Raw genomic sequence first — 21,993 nt, forward strand, 5'->3', positions numbered from 1 at the left:
AGTAAGTATATCTAGCATATTTTACTTTTTCATGACAGAAGAAGGCTTTATATGAGATGCAGCAAATAAGTCTCGCCTGCAACAAAGAATCTGGCAGTGATGTAAACTATTTGTACAAAGCTTTATATTTTAGAAGGTAGAAGACCTGGATGCTTCATACTTTATATGCAGATGTTTTATTTTATGAAGTTTACATCTGTCATTTGTCCTTGACCTCATTTTCATGGTTCATCAATTGCTTGTCATGTTAAATACTCACTTATAAGTAATAGGATAACTTAATCTGGTACATGGGATCCTTGCAAGGTATGGAAAGCCAACGGGATCAAAATTCTTACTTCGTAACTTGTCAATTTGTAACTTGTATCTTTGTAATTTCAAACTTCTTACTTCATAAATTGTCAATTTGTAACTTGTACCTTTGTAATTTGAAAATTCGTAATACGTACATTTGTCAATTTGTAACTTGTAACTGTGTGATTTCAAAATTCTTTATTGGTAAATTGCGATTTGTATATTGATGTTTTGTAACTTGTCAATTCGTTAAATGTCGATTCGTAAATTGTCAATTTGTATATTGATGTTTTGTAACTTGTCGATTCGTTAAATGTCGATTTGTAAATTGTCATTTTCTATATTAATGTTTTGTAACTTGTCGATTCGTTAAATGTCGATTTGTGATTTGTCAATTTGTATATTGATGTTTTGTACAGTAACTTGTCGATTCGTTAAATGTCGATTTGTAAATTGTCATTGTTGTATTATGCGAACGATCATTATGATGACAGATTGCGCTCGGTTTCCTCTTCGGTGTATAAGCCTCCTGTAAGTAGGAGCACTTCCATGTGGAGTATATACCTAAGTAATTTTATAAATCAATTATGTACAGCATATACAAATAAAAGAAAATAAATAGATAAATACATTGTTCGGTTTATATGGCATATACCAGGGACTCAGCTTTATATAGAGTTGACCTCGAATAAACATGTATGTCTACCGTACTGGTCACCACACCTGGGAGGGGTGTGTCACTTCCTGTATTTAGGTATATACTGATGTGTCGCTGGAATGGGCTCCCTTATCAAGGCGCTGTTAATTATGTGTATTGGCATATATACTATATTTTTTGGCTCCCTTATCAACTTCGCAAATATAATACTTTCACTTGGCAGGAAATTTCATCTTAATATTTGACCGGGTCAAAATTAGACTAAATACATGAAATATAAGACTGAGCTGGAATTTCAAACTTTCAATATTGTTCTGGGCCGCAAATTTTGGACTAAATGTATGATGGGAGAAATGGGTGAACACCTATTATTCCTTAATATTATAATCTTAAGATATTGGAAAAGAATGTAATTTATATCTAATGATTTTTTAATACAAGAAGCACTGAAATGGATGAAAAATCTTTATTCATTTGGCTCTCGAGTAATGAAGATAAAAATGTTTTATATAATGTACTTTGCAAAACAAATTGAATGAAGTATTATTTTAAATGAGTCACTTAGTTAATGTATACTATATATTAAAACTGTATTGGTATATGCAATATTTTGTAATAAAATCTAAAGGAACCAGAAAACTTATCGAGAACTTAAATGGACTACCCATATTTCAATCGTAGCCAAGAATGCAAACTCAACCGTGACTAGGATTCCGGATAAGGAATTTGAGATATTGCCGACCAGAATGCAAGAAAACCGCATATATTTCACTGGTCAATAATGGAGTACGAAGCAATAGTATATGGGACCCCTACGAACATCAAAAAGCTTGAAAGAATACAGCGACAAGCTGTGAGTTTTATAACGAGGAGGCTACAAATCCAGAGAAGATGGTTGCGTCTCAAACACGCTCACCAAAGGCAAACAGACAAAACGCGTAAGCCAGAAGCTAGTATTTCTGTACGAAGTGGTTGAGGGGCTGGTTCTTGCTATAGAACCTGACAAATTTTAAAAAAAGCTCTTCCAAAAAGAACAATTGCTGCCAAGGGATTTGACAATTATCAGTCAATAAATATTGTGGAAAAAGAGACCAAGAACTACACAAAGTGTTTTGAGATTTCAGCAATCAAAACCCCACATTCCAATTCATTTTTCATAAAAACAGTAATCGAGTGGAACCTCCTTGAAGACACTGTAGTGCCCACACCGAGCGTTGACAGCTTTAGATACTGCTCGCGTGCACCGTCAATAAATCATCTGCGCTCTCTCTACCATTGTATTAAAGCCAGAATTGGTATCCCAAACGTATTCCTACAGATACAGATACAGATCTAGAATGATCATGGTACTGGATCGACATATACTAGGAGTTGTCTCCTCTGAATATTTTGTCAATGACCATGATCGTAAAACTATGAAACAGTTTCTTTTTTATTACACACCTATACCCACTTTTTACCAAAGTGACACCCTGCCGCTTTGACTTGTCGGATAGAAGATCTCGCCATTTGCATGACCGAAGCAATTATCTCCAATCTGCTTACCCTAATTTCATTTCCCCATGATAATCTTTGAACATGATTTTGGGTTTTGGCTGGGGGTTGCGGGGGAGGGCTGTCAGGGAATATTTTGAAGAGTAAAAAGGTGGCAAACTGTGAGACGGGGTAGCCTGGGATCCTGGCTCACTGTTCGACAGAAGAGCCAGGCGGAATACAACAACATGGTTTCGTCAATTGGATAATAGAATGATTCATAAAATTAATTAATTAATTATTTTTAATTTCATATGAAATGCAAATTTCAAAATATTTAGCTTATATAATACAAACGTTATTGATTAACATCGTGAATCAACTGTTAATTAACGATCCGTTCGACAGCAGTTGATAATGAGGGAATCGGGAAAATTTTTGTTCTTTTTGTTTTCTAAATTTTTATAGAACGAAAAATCAGGTTGTGGCAATCCTTAGCTTCATGACCAGAAAAAATTTAGTAGGCATGTACAAATGAATATTAATATATTAAATATATACATGTATGTCAGCCCTTCCCCCTGAGGACTCAGTCAGAATAAAATGGTCCGAAAATAGCATTTTAGGATTAATAGAAACTGTTTTTACCTGGATTTTTACGTACTGATGTAGCTTTTTATAGCCGACTATATGGATTGGGTTTTTTTTCATTGTTGAAGGCCGTACATTGCCTATAATTGCTTACATCGACTTTTATATTTGAACTTTGGTGAATAGTTGTCTCATTGATAATCATTCTGTTTATTACCATATCTCCTTATATCTATTTACCCGAATAATTCAGTCGCTATGTTTCGCTAATATACGATTACACCATTAACCTTGCAAGTAGGAGAGATCGATTAACGTGGAAGGAATGAACTTTTTGGGTTGTATTTTTATATAGTTTCCGTTCTCGAACGATACGGCCACCTATCGTCTTCAGAAAACAAAATGTTCTGTATCCATGCCATATACAAATAAAAATGTTATTATTCTAATGTGTTCTTTTAGATGCATTTGCTGTACATATATGATTGATTTAAATTACTTAAGTATATATATTTACTCCATATGGAGGTGCTCCTACTTACAGAAGGCTGATTCACCGAAGAAGAAACCGAGCGCCATCTGTCGTCATAATGATCGTTAGCATAATACAACAATGACAATTTACAAATCGACATTTAACGAATCGACAAGTTACAAAACATCAATATACAAATTGACAATTTACAAATCTACATTTAACGAATCGACAAGTTACAAAACATCAATATACAAACTGACAATTTACGAATCGACATTTTACGAATCGACAAGTTACAAAACATCAATTTACAAATCGACAATTTACGAATCGACAAGTTACAAAACATCAATATACAAATTGACAAATCACACAGTTACAAGTTACAAATTGACAAGTTACGAAGTAAGAATTTTGACCCCGTTGGCTTTCCATAGCAAGGTATGAAATGATTGTAAGGTGTACATGTCTGACTGTTAAGTTTCATTTGACCTTGACCTCATTTTCACAGTTTATTGGTCAATGTTAAGTTTTTGTGGTTTGGTCTGTTTCTGAGATACTATTAACAATAAAGCAACTGTTATTGATGAATGATATGATTGAAAAGTGTACATGTCTATCTGGCAAGGTTTCATTGGACTTTGACCTCATTTTCATGGTTCATTGGACAAGTTTTTGTGGATTGGTCTATTTCTGAGATACTATAAGCAATAGGGCCATAATATTTAGTGTATGGAATGATTGCAAGGTCTGTCTGGCAGGTTTCATCTGAGCTTGGCATTAGTTTCATGGTTCATTAGTCAATGTTAAATTTTCACCGTTTTGTCAGTTTATCAGATACTGTATGCAATAGGTCAACTGTCTTTAGTGAATTGAATGATTGTAAGGCGTACACGACTGTCTGGCAGGGTTTATCTGACCTTGACCTCTTTTTCATGGTTCATTGGTCAATGTTGATTTTTCATGGTTATGTTTGTTTTTCTCAGATACTATAAGCAGTATGTCAACTATATTTCATACATGTATGGAATGATTGTTAACAGGGTTCATATACAAACTTTTCCATAGGAATTTTCATGCATTACTAAAGGCATGATCCTCATTGGATCCAAAAAGCAAAAAATCAATTTCCATTGAACTCTTCATGCATCACAGATCATAAAAATTAATTAACACATTATTAAGAGTTGTCTATGCCAAAGTTTCCAGAATTTTGATACTTGGGCGGATAACTAGAAAAATATGGTAGTGTTTGGTATAGGAAGTTGATACTGGAATTATAGCTTACATTTTATGTATAAATTTAACAAATGGTGTTGACTTTTTTGTAAGGTATTTTAAAAAAATCATTCTATCCACATAAAACAGGCATAAGGATATGTAGCCTTGCTTTTTTTTCATATATGCTTATGATGGGGTGCTGTGATAAAGAATTCTTATGGAGTTCAATTATTATGGGACAAAAAATTGACATCAATGGTACAATGGCCATCTTTCCCCCTAGAGCTACCAAGGTCTTTGATTTTAACTTCTGAGCTGAAATCATATTTTTACATACTATAATCAAGAAGATGGAGAATTAATTTGCAGAAATATATTAAAACTAATGCTACTTTCTAGCTGATGTGTCCTATGGGCAAATGCAGTTTATAGTAAGGAGATTGCTGGTGGGGTTTGGACTGATATGGCAAATAGGTTACCTGCATTGTGTTATCAACTCCTACAGTTTTCAAAGCATGGCCCATTAGTTTTCAGGAATGATTGTATATATGCATTTAAGACATGCACCTTAATTTGTGGACACATTTAGAGAATATTGGTTTTTCAGGAGGTGATACATGAACTTGGTCAATTTTCAACAGGATCCTTGATTTAGTCTTTCAGGTGGTGATATTTGGTCCATTTTCAGAGTACCGGTATTCAAACTGTGTATGTACATTGAAGATGTGCACCTCACTTTGTGTTCAGATTTGTAGATTTTTTGTCTGTTGAAGCTATGTCTCCTGGGAAACATTTTTTCCTTAGTCTTGCTCGTTTGTAGAATCTGTATAGGAATATCTGTCTCAGATTGCCATCAATATGTATCATTTGTCATAGCCACAATCCTTTCTCTTCTGTGTTTATATCACCAAATGCAACCTATCAAATGATCTATACTAATCAAAATGTACTGGGAGCTATTTATTGATATCATACTGTATGATTTATGTGTCAATGTTGTGTTTATGTCAAGAAAATTTCATTAATGTGCATGACATTTAAAAAATTTGTTTTCAGCAAGCAGTAAGTAGAACGTTAAAGAAACTAAAATCTTAACAGTATGGCATACCAGACACATCTTTGTGCCATATATCAAGAAGCTATGGCTTGTTGCTGGGAAAATATGATAGGATTGAGTTTCAAACGGTGGTAAATCAGAACCCATGCACGGGTATAAAAATATTAAAGCAATTGAACTTGATGATTATAGCTAACCATTATTAATTATTACATTAACCTTATACAGTTCAAATTTCGTTTCATCTCAGCTTCTATTAAGTGCTCTATGACTAATCTTTCTGTACTGTTGACTCATTCCCTTATTTCTATTAAAGAACTAGTTAATTTTTTGTCAAGCCTTGACTTTTGTTGCAGAAAGCTCGACATAGGGTTAGTGATCAGGCGGTTGCGGCGTTTGCTAACTTTTTAAAAGCTTTATATTTTCTAAGGTGGAAGACCTGGATACTTCATACTTTGTATATAGATGCCTTATGTTATGAAGTTTTCATCTGTCATATGTCCATTGTCCTTGACCTCATTTTCATGGTTCAGTGACTACTTGAAAAAAAAGTTCAGATTTTTTGTAATGTTAATTTCTCTCTTATTATGAGTAATAGGATAACTATATTTAATATGTGCGTCATATGTATCCTCATGCCTGTCAGACAGTTTTCATCTGACCTCGACCTCATTTCATGGATCAGTGAACAAGGTTAAGTTTTCGTGGTCAAGTCCATATATCAGATACTATAAGTATTTGGTGTATAGATTGATTGTAAGGTGTACATGTCCAGCTGGCAGGTGTCATCTGACCTTAACCTCATTTTCATGGTTCAGTGGTTAAAGTTAAGTTTTGTGTTTTGGTCTTTTTTCTAATACTATATGCAATAGGTCAAATATATTTGGTGTATTGAAATATTTTACACTGTACATGTCAGTCTGGCAGGTTTTATTTGACCTTGACCTCATTTTCATGGTTCATTGCTAAGTGTTTAGTTTTTGTGTTTTGGTCTGTTTTTCTTAAACTATAACCAATAGGTCAACTATATTTGTTGTATGGAATGATTGTAAGGTGTACATGTCTGTCTGGCAGATATCATCTGACCTTGACCTCATTTTCATGGTCCGTTGGTCAATGTTTAGTTTCCATGGTTAAGTTTGTTTCTTATATACTATAAGCAATAGGTCAACTATATTTAATGCATAGATTATTGTTAGGTGGACATGTCTGTCTGGCATGGTTCATCTGACCTTGACCTTATTTTCATGGTTCATTGGTCAATGTTTAGTTTTCCTTTTTAAGTCTGTTTCTTAGAAACTATAAGCAATAGTTAACTATATTTGGTGTATTGAATGATTGTAAGGTGTACATGTATTTCCTGTTTGGTTTATCTGACCTTGACCTCATTTTCTTGGATCATGTTAAGTTTATGTGATACTTTTAGTAAAGCTTTATATTTAGGACTATCAACATAAAATCAATGGTCAGTAAAGAAGGCGAGACATTTCAGCGTGTGCACTCTTGTGTAATAAAACCATATGAAATAATGGAATTAACTATTTTTGGAGTGTCAAAAACCTTCCAATGTTTCGGATAAATTACTTGCTTTTGATGGTCCGTTCAATTCAGTCGACAGTTATGCTTTTTCCACCCTGTACACTACACTACCACAAAATCTTATCAAACAGATAATTTAATCAAATGGTCCTTTGAAAAATATGGTTGCAGATTTATTTGCTGCAACTCTTATAAAGCCGCCTTCTGTAATGAAAAAGGGAAAAATGCTAGATATACTTACTGGAACTGTGTTGAGATGATTAAAGCTTTAATTTTTCTCTTGATAACATCTATGTTTGTTATGGCAATAAAGTTTATCGACAGGTTGTAGGTATTCCAATATGCCAATATTCCAATATGCACCAATTGCGCCCCTATAATAGCAGACTTGTTCCTGTATTCTTATGGATCACAGTTTATGGTCAAACTCGGTTAAGATCCATCTTAATTACACTTAATTGATAAATTTAAAAACACTTACCATTACCTTGATATTTTGCTTTAAATAATCAAGAATTATGTTCACCCTAAAGAAATCACTTTTAAAAATAAATCTAATACAGACTGCAATAATTGTGGTCCTTTTCTAGATAAGAATATTTCAGTTTCATGCAGGGAAACTCTATACAAAATTTATGATAGAAGAAACAGTTTATCATTCCCAATTGTTAGTTTTCCCTTTTTGGACGGTAATGTTCCTCAAGCCCATCCTTACATGTGTATACTTCACAAATTGGTCTCCATGCCCTTATCTGTAGTCACATTTTAGATTTCAATGAATATAATTTATGCATAAATGATAAAATATTAAGTCAAGGATTTTGTTACCACAAATTAAAACCTTTACCAAATTCTTTCATAAATAAGGATTTGGTTAGGAAGTTTGACTATACCTGTGGATTTCTTATAAAAAAATGGAATATCACATACTAATTTTTACTGTGATGTTGTTTATAAAGCCCGTAATTTTAGATATGATCCTTGAAAACTAATTGATCCTTTGAATAAACTTATTCTTAAAGGTTATCAATTCAACACAGTGGTAAATCTTTTAATATTGTTTTTATTACATGTAGTACTAACATTGATTTTGTTTTTGATATTTTTTAATATATATTGCTATATATGTACAGTTATGAGTACTCATTATCCTACATCCTATCCATACTGTTTACTTATATTTTGGCATTTGCACAAGGCCATGCGTTTATAACATCTTTACACTAAATCCGTTGAATGTGTACTGATTGATTGTTAAGTTTGGGAGAACATGATTTATTTATTAGTTGTAATTGGCTTTGATCTAGCTTACAGTAACTGTAAGTACTCTTTATTTCAGTGCTTTGTGTTTTTTGTTTTTTTGTTAGTTTTTATGCCTTGTACTGATCTTTTGAGTGAAGCCAATTGGTACTGATTTTTGCAGTTTGTTCTTATGTTGTGCTGTAAAACCACTGTCCCAGATAAGTGGAGCGTTGAGAGCTCACAAACATGTTTAACCCTTCCACATTCTTTATGTGCCTGTCCCAAGTCAGGAGCCTGTAGTTCAGTGGTTGTCCGTGAATCATGTCTGTCATAGTTGTTTTTCATAAATTGTTGATATAAAACAGGCCATTAGTTTTCTCTTTTGAATTGTTTGCGTCACATTTTCATGGCCGACTATACCATTTGAGTTTTTCTCTTTGCTATAGGCTGTACAGTTGCCTATAATTGCTTACATTCACTTCATTTGAACTGTGGTTGATTGAAGTCTACTTTCACTGTATGGATATTTCTTCACAGATAAGACAATTAAAGTTTTTAGAAAATAAATCAGAAAATATTAAAGATTTTATAACTAAATTAAATTTTAATAAGTTGATAAAAAATACAGTAAAAAATGCTTATATATCATAATCTGAAATTTCTAAATAAAAGATGCCTATTTTTATAAATATTTATAAATTACGTATAGCTAAATTTGCTTATTTGGTCTGATTTCACTGCATTTGGAGGTACAATATTTGACAAAGGCAAACTTGCAAAATGTTGTCGTAAATGTTCCAATCCTCTTTTTGTTGTATAATGTAACTTTTTCTCTTTGTTCAGTTCATCGGAAAGATCATTTATTCGGCTATGTAGTTTTGAAATCTCTGACTGACATTCCATTTTTATTGTTTGTTCCATTGCCATTTTTTCACATAGTGCTTGCTGTTCTAATGATTTTAACTGACATTCAATCCTTTCACGGTCCATTCTCTCTTTATCAACTGCAATTTTCATTTCCTGATTTTCTTTGACCATTTTGGACTTTTCCTCATTAATTTCCTTAAATATTTGCTCCATTGCAGTCATTCTTGCTGTTATGTAATCCAAATCATGCTGCAGCTGGTCACTCAAAATTTTATGTCTTTTATTTGCTTTTGCAGCCTCTGTTAGTTCATGATTCTTTTTGTTTAAATGCAGTTTCAAATTGGAAACTTCATTTTCAAGTTCCTCATTTCTCTTCTCTAGTTCTGTATTGATCACCTTTAATTTTCTATTATGTTGTTTGATAGTTTTAAAAACTTTACGAAGAGTTGCAAGTTCATTTGTGTCCCAGATACCAGGCTGATCAACATCAACTGTTTTTTCTTCCTTTTTATCAGGCTGAGTATCTATGCCTACAAAATATTATAAATATATTTATAAAATCATCATTTAAAACTATCTTTATTCCATGTCAGTCAAACAAATTACTGGTAGGCTTAACAAAGGACTATGGAGTACAATGGTACATGTATATACATGTATGTACCATTAAAAGTCAAATAAAGTTCATACTATATGTGTGTTCAATGTATCAAGATAAACTATAACTAACTGTTCTTAGGGGCCTGAGTTGGAAGATTTCAGCTATTCAAACTTATTTGTAGTTCTTGTCTTGCTGGTCATTTTTGCTGTTGTCAGTTTCTCTCTATCTACTATAGATTTTGTCAAAAACACAAAACTAGATGCTCTAAAGAGCCTGTGTCGCTCACCTTGGTCTATGTGCATATTAAACAAAAGACACAGATGGATTCATGACAAAATTGTGTTTTGGTGATGGTGATGTGTTTGTAGATCTTACTTTACTGAACATTCTTGCTGCTTACAATTATCTCTATCTATAATGAACTTGGCCCAGTAGTTACAGTAGAAAATATTTTGTAAAAATTTACAAAAATTTACAAAATTTATGAAAATTGTAAAAAATTTACTATAAAGGGCAATAACTTCTTAAGGGGTCAATTGACAATTTTGGTCATGTTGACTTATTTGTAGATCTTACTTTGCTGTACATTATTGCTGTTTACAGTTTATCTCTATCTATAATAATATTCAAGATAATAACCAAAAGCTGCAAAATTTTCTTAAAATTACCAATTCAGGGGCAGCAACCCAACAACATGTTGCTTGATTGGTCTGAAGATTTCAGGGCAGGTAGATCTTGACCTAATGATCATTTTATCCTCGTCTGATTTGCTCTAAATGCTTTGGTTTCAGAGATATGAGCCAAAAACTGCATTTTACCCTATGTACAATATTTTTAGCCATGTCGGCCATCTTGGTTCGCAGGCGGGGTCATCGGACACATTTTTTAAACTAGATACCCTAATGATGATTGTGGACAAGTTTGGTTAAATTTGTCTTAGTAGTTTCAGAGGAGAAGATTTTTGTAAAAGATTACAAAAATTTACGAAAAATTGTTAAAAATTGACTATAAAGGGCAATAACTCCTTAAGGGGTCAACTGACTATTTTGGTTAAGTTGACTTATTTGTAGATCTTACTTTGCTGAACATTATTGCTGTTTACAGTTTATCACTATCTATAATAATATTCAAGATAATAACCAAAAACGGCAAAATTTCCTTAAAATTACCAATTCAGGGGCAGCAACCCAACAACGGGTTGTTCAATTCATCTGAAAATTTCAGGGCAGATAGATCTTGACCAGATTAACAATTTTATCCCATGTCAGATTTGCTCTAAATGCTTTGGTTTCAGAGATATAAGCCAAAATCTACATTTTACCCCTATGTTCTATTTTTAGCCATGGCGGCCATCTTGGTTGGTTGGCCGGGTCACCGGACACATTTTTTAAACTATATACCCCAATGATGATTGTGGCCAAGTTTGGTTAAATTTGGCCAAGTAGTTTCAGAGGAGAAGATTTTTGTAAAAGTTAACGGACGACGACGGACAACGGACGCCAAGTGATGAGAAAAGCTCACTTAGCCCTTTGGGCCAGGTGAGCTAAAAATGTGTAAAAACGGTCAATCAAAGGGTAATAACTTATGTATGGAGTCAAACTATGATTTCAGCAATGTTGAAATATATGTAGATTTTGTTTTGCTGGTCATTTTTGCTGTTGATAGTGTCTCTTTATCTAGTATAGTTTTCAAGATAAAAGCTAAGAATTAAAAAAAAATTGGGAATGTTCAATCAATCATCATCATAAAAAAATTGGTAAAAACCATCTTTTAATTAAAGGGTAATAACTCCCATGGATAGTTAATTGACAAATCCAAACATACATATGTATACAAAAATTTGCAGATAATTGTATTCGGATTTTTTAGATGTCATATTTTTTCCTCTATCTATCATAGTTTTGGAGTATAAACTATAAACATTTGCTAACTCTCTGTAATATTTCATCACCAGTGGCCATGTTGTTGATGGATCAAATCCCCAGATTTATAAACTAAATGCCCTAAGGAACATTTAGATGAAGTTTTCTAACAACTGGTCCGGCAGTTTCAGCGAAGATTTTTTTTTTAAATGTATGCCAGACATTGCCAACAAGTCATGGTAGAAGCTCATGTGAACCTTTTGTTGTATTTTATTTTTTTAAGACCATTTCTGTATTTTTCTTAAACTATTACATGTATATATAAAACAACTTTTTTAACAAAAATTATTGTAAATAAATGGAGAATGTGTCCTTGGGACACAGATGATGCCCTGCTTGCTATAATATTATAAAGGGACATAACTAGAGAACAGTAAAAGTGATACCACCCAAAATCAAACTTGAACTGTGTTTTATGGTAATAAGCATTGTGTATAAGTTTCATAACATTTGGTTCAAGCAAACTAAGTTACAAAACAGAAACCAATTTTGGGATATATGGACATACGGACAGACAAGGGTAACACTTAAGGTAGCAATGCACAGTGAGGAAAAAATTTTAAAATCGACTCATAATTTTTAACCACCCTCTTTCCCTTGCTTTCTACCAAATAATGCTTAATGTTTGTGTTATGTATGTGCATATCATTTTATGTACATGTATGGAAACAGAATCTTCCATAGATTTGATTTCCACAAATTAAAATGTTGAAATATAATCTCTTTTTGGTGTAACCATGGCAAAAATCTGCATATATTTGATACAAAATATTGCAAAAAGGGGGTGAAAATGTCACAAAAGTCACCAAAATTTGGTCCAAAGAAGAATTTCAATCCATTAGAGTGGTACCTTTCTAAAACCATTGACATTTATCTATCAAGAGGTCCAAAAAAATCATATGCATTTCACCTCATTTTTCCATAAAATTGAATTGAAAAGTTCTCGAGTCAAATATTTTTTTGAAACACTACAATAATTTCTGGACCTATGGGCAGTACGGGTGTGAAAATATGGACTGTCAAACAGAAAAATGGCCTAAAATATGCAAAAAACAATCTTGATGTTCATTTAAACCCATTTTGAAGGCTATATTATTCTTCAGCTATCTTAAAATCATTTTTATTGCACATAAACTTTCATATTAAAAAATTCACTATGGCCAAAATGCGAAACTAAATTCCTACCTGTGTATTGCTACCTAATGCCCCCTTCACCTAGTGGTGGGGGCATAAAAATGTTATCGAGATGAAATAATTGTGAAGAAACAAGCTGTCAAAGTGTCTTGTTAGACAGCTGTAGGACAGAAAGTAACAGGACAAAAAGTCAAAATTCAGTTTTGTGATAATTTTGTCCTTAAAGACTTATAATTTTAGAAACTGGTATCATAATACCAAGAAATATATCTTTTGTATGATTAATATTTGATAAATCTTCATTTAACCATTCCAAATAACAATTTCATGAACTGTACAATGAATTTATCACATAAAAAGGCATTCTATCAAGGATTTTCCCTTAAATTTTACTTATTCATTTATATTCAAACACTTGTTCACTAATTAATTTTGACCTTTTGGTCTTAGTGACTTTCTGTCCTGTAAGTTGTAACTATTTGTCCATTTGCCAATTTATTGACCTGGTAGGGACTGTTTTTTATGGTAATGTCCTATCAAAATTTCAGCTGACCAGTGTTTACCGCCAGCCTGGTCAAAACTACTATAGACAGTTTTTTGCCAACCTTGCTGAAAGCTAGTTCAAAGCCCAATTTCAACTAATAAATATTCATAAATAATATAGAGAATCAAAAGTATCTCAATGTATGACTATTTTCCAATAAAAACTAAAAGGACATCAAAACTGAAAGCAGATATAAAAGAAGTCTTCCTGAGGAATTGGAAATACTTGGTTATGATAATCTGATAAACAATTTTTACCAGAAACTTAATAATACAGATGCATGTACATGTACATGTACCATGGCAGCTAAGGCCAATATGGCAATAAAACAGACAAGGAAAGGCTTGAGCATTCACATACATGTTTAACCCTGCCAAATTGTGTGCCTGTCCCAAGTCTGAAAGGAAATTGAACATGTAATTGAATGGTTGCTGTCTACCATATTTGTTTTACATTTCTTGTTTTTAACGTAATTCAGGCCTTACAATGTATATACATGACGTTGTTTACCGCCTCATCTTTTGGTCTCTTGTGGGCAGTTGTCTCATTGGCAATCATATTTTATCTCATTTTTACATTAATCAATTATCAACTTATAAATGCATATTATATGTTTTATATATTTAACAGGAGTGTGGTGAGTTAGTTTGTACAGTTGGTATATATACTGTGGATTCATTTATTTTCCTGGGTACCAATTTTCGTGGATTAAGGAACACCTTCATGTTTGTGGATATTTAATTTCGTGGTCTTGCCAAAGTCTGCATACAAGCCTATAGAAAATTTGTCATTCGTTAAAAATTTAATTTCGTGGTTCACCTGTACCCACGAAATCCACGAAAATTGGTATCCAACGAATAATAATGAATTGACAGTAACAGATTTTTTTTTAGTTCTCTACATGCTCTAGCTGATTGAGGATACTCTGATTTATACACAATATTTTACTTAGGATTTTTGATTGTAATATCTATTGTTATCATTTCATGTTAACCTTTGCCTTCTGCTACTTTAATGCCTTTAGAGGAATCTTGTTTTGATGCTTTCTTTCTCATTTCTTCAGCTAAAACACATGTCACACGAACTCTTTCAAAGGCATCCTTAATTGTGTCTGGATCTAAAGCCGATACCAGTTTGACTTTAGACTTTATTGTTGTTTCTTCATCCTGTGGCTGATCAAGCATATCTTCAACAGTAACATCATAAGATGGTGTAAAAAGTTCACCAATCCAATCATTCCATTCATTTTTTTCCTTTGCCATATTCAGCTGTAATCAAAATGGAGATTATGAGAATACATTGTACATATATGTCATGTTTGATTTAAGGACATTATGAAAATAAGATGTATACCAATTGTCAAATACACAGTCTTATGTAATCACCAACAGCAAAGTCTAAAGTTCACCATTAGGCCTCCAAATATTTGCACGAGTCATTTCCTATTGTAAACTTAAAAAGCAAACCCATCCCCCTAAAATAAAAAAAATCCAGAAACAAACAAAACTGATGATTATGATGTGTCTAAAGAAAAGTGTTAGGTGATAGTGATCCCACAGACAGTTATTATATTCAAGAAGACTTTAGTAATGAAATAAACTAAAAGTTTAAGAATCAGAAAAATTTAAATGTCTTATAGCATTGTAAAAAGAAGAAAAGAAAAAAGTATTTGGTGTAACTTTGTTTTTGATACATTGTATGTTCTTTTTATTGCTTGCTTGAAAACTAATCTATAATTGATACAGCAATGAGCACTCAGAGAAAAAAAAAATACATTAGACATTATAAATCCATCTAACAAATTAACAATAGCTATTAGCACAAGTTTAAAGATAAGGGAAATGAAACTTAAAAGTTCTATTGTTTTCTTTACTCAGGAAGGATTACTAAGATATTACAGTTTACACTTATAATTTTGATTACTCTTGTGTCACTCTTAAAAGGGATAGATAGGAAATAAGGATTAAGTGTGCAAATCCATTAATTCTTAAAAGAAAATGAACAATGAAATGTTTCATTCATACAAATGACACAATAGGGAGAAGAACACTGAACATTATTTCAGGTATGTCTAACAAATTAAGTAATAAAAAGAGGCATGCATAGGTAAATGGCAGACCCAATATGTAACATTGTTTGTCAGAACAGTTGTATTATATAAGGTAAATGGCAGACCCAATATGTAACATTGTTTGTCAGAACAGTTATATTATATAAGGTAAATGGCAGACCCAATATTTAACATTGTTTGTCAGAATAGTTATATTATATAAGGTAAATGGCAGACCCAATATGTAACATTGTTTGTCAGAACAGTTATATTATATATAACTTGGATATAAGCAGTAAAGTAAAGGAATATCAAATTCTAGTATTCTACATCTTTATTGTTCTACATGCAAAAAGGAATACATACAGAGCAATGATTCTATTCTAGTAGATTTTCAAATTCAAGTTCATTATTGTATTGTTAATTAAAAATGCCCATTACAGACAGAATAATCAAGTTAAATTTGTGACAAATGATTACAATGAATTGGTTACTTCTAAATTTATGAATAAAAATGAAAAGAAAAAGGAAATGACACAATAATGTATATTTATAAGGTTTTTAAACATGTCCAAGCTTAATACCCTTTTTCTATAGTGTATCAAACAGTTGCTTAATGTAAGTATGATTTGCATGAGGAAAAAAACCCAGATAAAACAATAATGTTTTATTACTTTATCTGAAAGGACAACAACATACATCGTATCTGTTACAGAGGTATGAAAAGTGTCCTACAATATTTAGGAAGGTACATGTACAATGTAGATGAACAAAATGTAAAAGAGTAATCATGATCATAGACCCATTAAGTTTTTGTATTTACAACCTAAACCTTCAACTACTTCAGAAAGTATCTACATGTCTTCTTTTTCATAATTGGTTAATAAAATGGCATTATATCTTTATGGATTTAGGGCTGGTACTATTATAATATTAGTATAATCAATCCCTGTTTAGGGTAACAATATTTCGGTTCTTTCAACTTGACTTTGACTTAAAATTTCTTAAAAAAGTGAGGTTGACAAGATCACAAGTTATAATGCACATTCATGATGATTGTATGACATGGAATGATTGATCTAAAAAAAAACAAGAGTGCACACGCTGAAATGTCTCGCCTTCTTTACTAATCATTGATATTATGTTGATAGTCCTAAATATAAAGCTTTATTACAACTGTCACATAAACTTAACATTAACCAAGTAAACTAAACATTGACCAATGAACCATGAAAATGAGGTCAAGGTCAGATGAACCATGCTAGGCAGGCATGTACAGCTAACAATTCTTCCATACAACAAATATAATTGACCTATTGCTTATAGTTTAAGAAAAACAGACCAAAACACAAAAACTTAACACTGAGCAATGAACCTTGAAAATAAGGTCAAGGTCAAATAAAACCTGCTTGACTGCCAAAAAGATCATAAAATATTTCCATACACCAAATATAGTTGAACTATTGCATATAGTATTAGAAAAAAAGACCAAAACTCAAAAAACTTAACTTTGACCACTGAACCATGAAAATGAGGTCAAGGTCAGATGACACCTGCCCGCTAGACATGTACACCTTACAATCATTCCATACACCAAATATAGTAGACCTATGGCATACAGTATAAGAAAAACAGACCAAAACACAAAAACTTAACTATAACCACTGAACCATGAAAATGAGGTCAAGGTCAGATGACACCTGGCAGTTGGACATGTATACCTTACAGTCCTTCCATACACCAAATATACTACACCTATTGCTTATAGTATCTGAGATACGGACTTGACCACCAAAACTTAACCTTGTTCATTGATCCATGAAATGAGGTCGTGGTCAAGTGAAAACTGTCTGACGGGCATGAGGAGCTTGCAAGGTACGCACATACCAAATATAGTTGAACTACTGCATATAGTATTAGAAAAAAAGACCAAAACTCAAAAACTTAACTTTGACCACTGAACCATGAAAATGAGGTCAAGGTCAGATGACACCTACCCGCTAGACATGTACACCTTACAATCATTCCATACACCAAATATAGTAGACCTATGGCATACAGTATAAGAAAAACAGACCAAAACACAAAAACTTAACTATAACCACTGAACCATGAAAATGAGGTCAAGGTCAGATGACACCTGCCAGTTGGACATGTACACCTTACAGTCCTTCCATACACCGAATATACTAGACCTATTGCTTATAGCATCTGAGATATGGACTTGACCACCAAAACTTAACCTTGTTCACTGATCCATGAAATGAGGTCGAGGTCAAGTGAAAACTGTCTGACGGGCATGAGGACCTTGCAAGGTACGCACATACCAAATATAGTTATCCTATTACTTATAAAAAGAGAGAATCTAACATTAAAAAAAATCTGAACTTTTTTTTCAAGTAGTCACTGAACCATGAAAATGAGGTCAAGGACATTGGACATGTGACTGACGGAAACTTCGTAACATGAGGCATCCATATACAAAGTATGAAGCATCCAGACCTTCCACCTTCTAAAATATAAAGCTTTTAAGAAGTTAGCTAACGCCGCCGCCGCCGCCGCCGCCGCCGGATCACTATCCCTATGTCGAGCTTTCTGCGACAAAAGTCGCAGGCTCGACAAAAAGGATTTGCAAACTCTGAAGTTTCAGGAAAAGTTGCTGTTTTTTTTTTAATTTAACCTGTTTAAACAAATATGCTTTTAAATATCGCTTTACTCTAAAAATTGTAAAGAATTTATTCAATTATACATTAATTACTTCCCTAAATATTAAATAAACAACTTTATAACTGTTATTATATTATTTGTAATTGACCTATATTAATAGTTTCATCGCTGATGTCACAGTACAAACAGCCCTGTTCAATATGCGAAATCAACAGTGACTTATCAATGTGAATAGTGGTCTCAGATGACAAATATTTCAGGCCCATGAATGTATGCAGTTCAGGCGAGGATACATTTTTTTAAGGGGAGCAAAATTCCAGAAAATAGAATATATATCACCATGCTAACCCCAAAAAAAAATTTTTTCTGATCAAAGGGAGGGGTATACATTGTAGGCCCTCTAGGACCGCTGAAATTATCGGACATTGCAAATAGATACCTTAAATATTTTAACATTGTATTCTGTTTAAACAGATTATTTTGTTTCATGTACCGGTATATATATATATATATATATAGACCTTTTTGAGACAATAGACAATATTTTATTGGCACAATCGCATTTACAATAAATGGTAATGACCGAATGGATAATCATAAACATGGTAGTAAAATACAAACAATTGTGTGAATATAAAATACATGTATAATGCAAATCTATTGTATTAGATTACTTCTTGCATTTAAACAATTTGTTACGAAAGAGGAAGATAGTTTTAGTGCTGTGTAAGATTTATTATTAAGTATAAGCTTCATTTTATATTTATCGCACAAAGGGATTATACTTTTTCCTGTAATTTTGGACATTTTGAATTCAAAAGTCTCTCTGATGCTGGAGTACCCTCTACAGTGTAGTACATGTAGCATGTGCTGTTCATTTTCAATTTCGGCACTTTTACAGATTTCACAAATTCTTTGATCCCTGAGAACTTTTAAATATCTTCCTCTTTCAATGGCAAGGTTATGAGCACTAACTCTTAATTTACACAATGAGGATCGATCTGATCTATTTCTTAAAGCATCAACATAAGCTGCACGTTCACTCATTTTGTTAACACTGGAAAAATGTTAATTTTGGAGATGCTAAAATATTTGCATGTTGTTTTTGAATACCCTGGTCAATTATTCTTTGTTTTATAAAACCAAAAAGGGGTTTAATAGTGGGTTTAACGTTGACAAATATGATAAACCTAAATTTTGAATATTAATATTTAACCTCCTAATTAACCCAAGGGTTGCTCATTTTTGTAGCATTATATATTTGGTGAACTAATTTAAACTTCCTTCTGAAGTGATTAAATGGTCCCAGAATTTAATGCTGGATAACATTATCCTATTTTAAATGGCAGCCTGGCAAGTTCGGAACGACATACATCAATCAAGTCTGAAAATTGAAATAAAGTCATTAAAGATATTAAAGATTATCTTATTTTATCTTTTAATTTATAATTTGACTTTTAATATTTTTTATGAACATTAAAAAAAAAGAAGATTTATTTAACATTGAATTTATATCCCCTTAATGTTACTACATCCCAAAACGGGCTATTATAATATATCCCATTAAAATGATCTATGCGAGTGGTTTCGACCAAACTGATGAAGCGTTCATAGTAACCATGGAAAATATGCTCATTTTGGGAGTTTCTGGCATAAAGAACTAGGAATATCGGATACACTTTCTTACTTTGTGTAAACAGAAATATTCTGAACTAATTAAGCAACACAAGAACCAGATATTACCATAAAATAGTTGCTTTAAATTAATCAACTTTTATTCCATAGGCGCAGACATCTTGAGTCACGTGATTATCAATCCAGCCCACCATTGGTTGATATAGATATTGCCTTTCCAGGACGTGCAACTGCTGCAGAATGGCTAGTCAAGGTATGTGGCTTTCATTCAATGTTTTCTCGTTAAAAATAATGGACAAGCAATTTGCAATATCTAGAATAAATTGTTATTGATATGAAAGATATACTCTAGTATTCAAAATGTTCAAAAATTGTGTAAAACGTAATAAACATAAAAAATAATTAGCGGAAGTTGGTCTGTTAAAAAAAAAATCGGTTGATGAAGTGGGGCAGGTCAAACTCATGTTTGATGCATTTCTCACATATCTCAATATTTTACGCGTTTTAGACATAATACTATGCAAAGACATTAATTTTTTGTAAGAGTTTACAGTTTTCATGAATGGGAAGTTACAACGAATTTCACAAAGTCTAGTTTCATTTTCGTTTTGACCTTGCAATGGGATAGACCTCGTAGATAATGTCAAGGTCATTTTGTCGATTTTAAAAGACAATACTGCCTCGCCACTTTGATATTGTTTATTCATTTGAGTTTAAATAAAGTAGGTGTAAGCTGAGAAAGACCACATTTCCATATTTATATAATAATAGCTATTTAAAATTATATTACAGAATCATTTTAAATTTAAAGGTTGCAATGAATTACCTTGATTTCCCAGTGAAATAAAAATCGATGATTTCACATATGAAATAAATCTGATTGCTTTTGAATGCCAATACTGAACATCACAGTCTTCAAAATTGACTGAAACTGAAACAGCAAAAATTATCAGCAATTACAAAATCTGTAAAAATGCCAATATGAGGAAAATTTTAATCAACCCATTATGTGAGATATTACCCTTGAATGAAAAAAATTACAAATTAGATAATTCTGTGCTTAAAAGACACAGTTAACATTTTGGAAAGGGGGGGGCTTGACATGTTTTGTATCAATCTGTAAGCCTAAATTGTAATTTGAATTGTTTCAGAATCTTAACATTATAATGCCTGGCATTGTTCACTTCCTATTTTTGTCCCCTGCGCAATAGAAACACTGGGCGTCCATCCCACCTGTCTTATTAGCGCTCTCACATGTACATTTTTTGCCAGATTTTTATAAAACTTATAACATAGGTTTATATCATCTATGTCTCGGACGAGTTAAAAATCAGTGCTGATGAACTATTTTTAAAGAGTTATGCCCCTTGGAAACATTAATTATATGGGAAATTGCATCCATAGCTCTCTCATGTGTACAATTCTTGCCAGATTTTTATGAAATTTATATTGTAGGTTTATATCAGCAATATTTCGGATGAGTTCGAAAATCAGTGCTGATCAATAATTTTTATAAGAGTTATTGCCCTTAGAAATATTAATTATATGGAAATTTGCATTGTAAGCGCTCTCACATGTACAATTTTTGCCATATTTTTATCAAATTCATATCAAAGGTTAACATCAGCAATGTCAGGGACAGTTTTGAAAATAATTGCTGATCAAACACTTTAGATATTAAATATATCAGAAATGTCTCAGGTTTTCAACTCTCGATAATTTGTAAAAAGTTTTAAAAAACAAAAACAAAATTTTTTTTAGTTATTAATTTTGGACTGATAAAATACGTGGGGGACATTGGAACTCTGTTCTTTTATGTGTATTGATCTGCTTTTTTTCTCTCTCCTAAGCAAATAACAACTTTGTCATGGCTACATGTATATGCGGGTGCAAGTGTATCACAGTTTTCTTGCAGTACATCCAGTTTTTGTCTCGCCTTGATGGAGTCAAAAAGCGAGACATAGGTATGCTGTTGTCGGTGGCGGCGACGTCAACAATGTATTAGTTTGTGATTAGGTCT

At 32.4% G+C, this 21,993-nt stretch overlaps 2 protein-coding genes across 4 annotated transcripts in view; one reads left to right on the forward strand and one right to left on the reverse strand.

Moving 5' to 3' along the window:
• Positions 1–9,137: 9,137 nt before the first annotated feature.
• LOC127737733 (TATA element modulatory factor-like) lies at positions 9,138–20,136 on the reverse strand. The gene is made up of 3 exons (XM_052248599.1): positions 20,082–20,136; positions 14,616–14,889; positions 9,138–9,950 (listed from the first exon to the last, which is right to left on the reverse strand). Exons 1-3 carry the CDS (start codon positions 20,082–20,084, stop codon positions 9,253–9,255), a joined length of 975 nt encoding a protein of 324 aa, XP_052104559.1. The 5' UTR covers positions 20,085–20,136; the 3' UTR covers positions 9,138–9,252.
• Positions 20,133–21,993, forward strand: part of LOC127737731 (glycogenin-1-like) — a 39,532-nt gene continuing 37,671 nt past the window's right edge. For all 3 annotated transcript variants that reach the window (XM_052248594.1, XM_052248596.1, XM_052248597.1), the window contains exon 1: positions 20,133–20,226. In XM_052248594.1, the coding sequence (XP_052104554.1) occupies positions 20,214–20,226 (13 nt within the window). In that variant the 5' untranslated portion in view covers positions 20,133–20,213. The remainder of the gene's footprint in view (positions 20,227–21,993) is intronic.

The sequence above is a fragment of the Mytilus californianus genome, unplaced genomic scaffold (assembly GCF_021869535.1).
Source record: "Mytilus californianus isolate M0D057914Y unplaced genomic scaffold, xbMytCali1.0.p SCAF_4, whole genome shotgun sequence".
NCBI classification, from domain to species: Eukaryota; Metazoa; Mollusca; class Bivalvia; order Mytilida; family Mytilidae; genus Mytilus; species Mytilus californianus.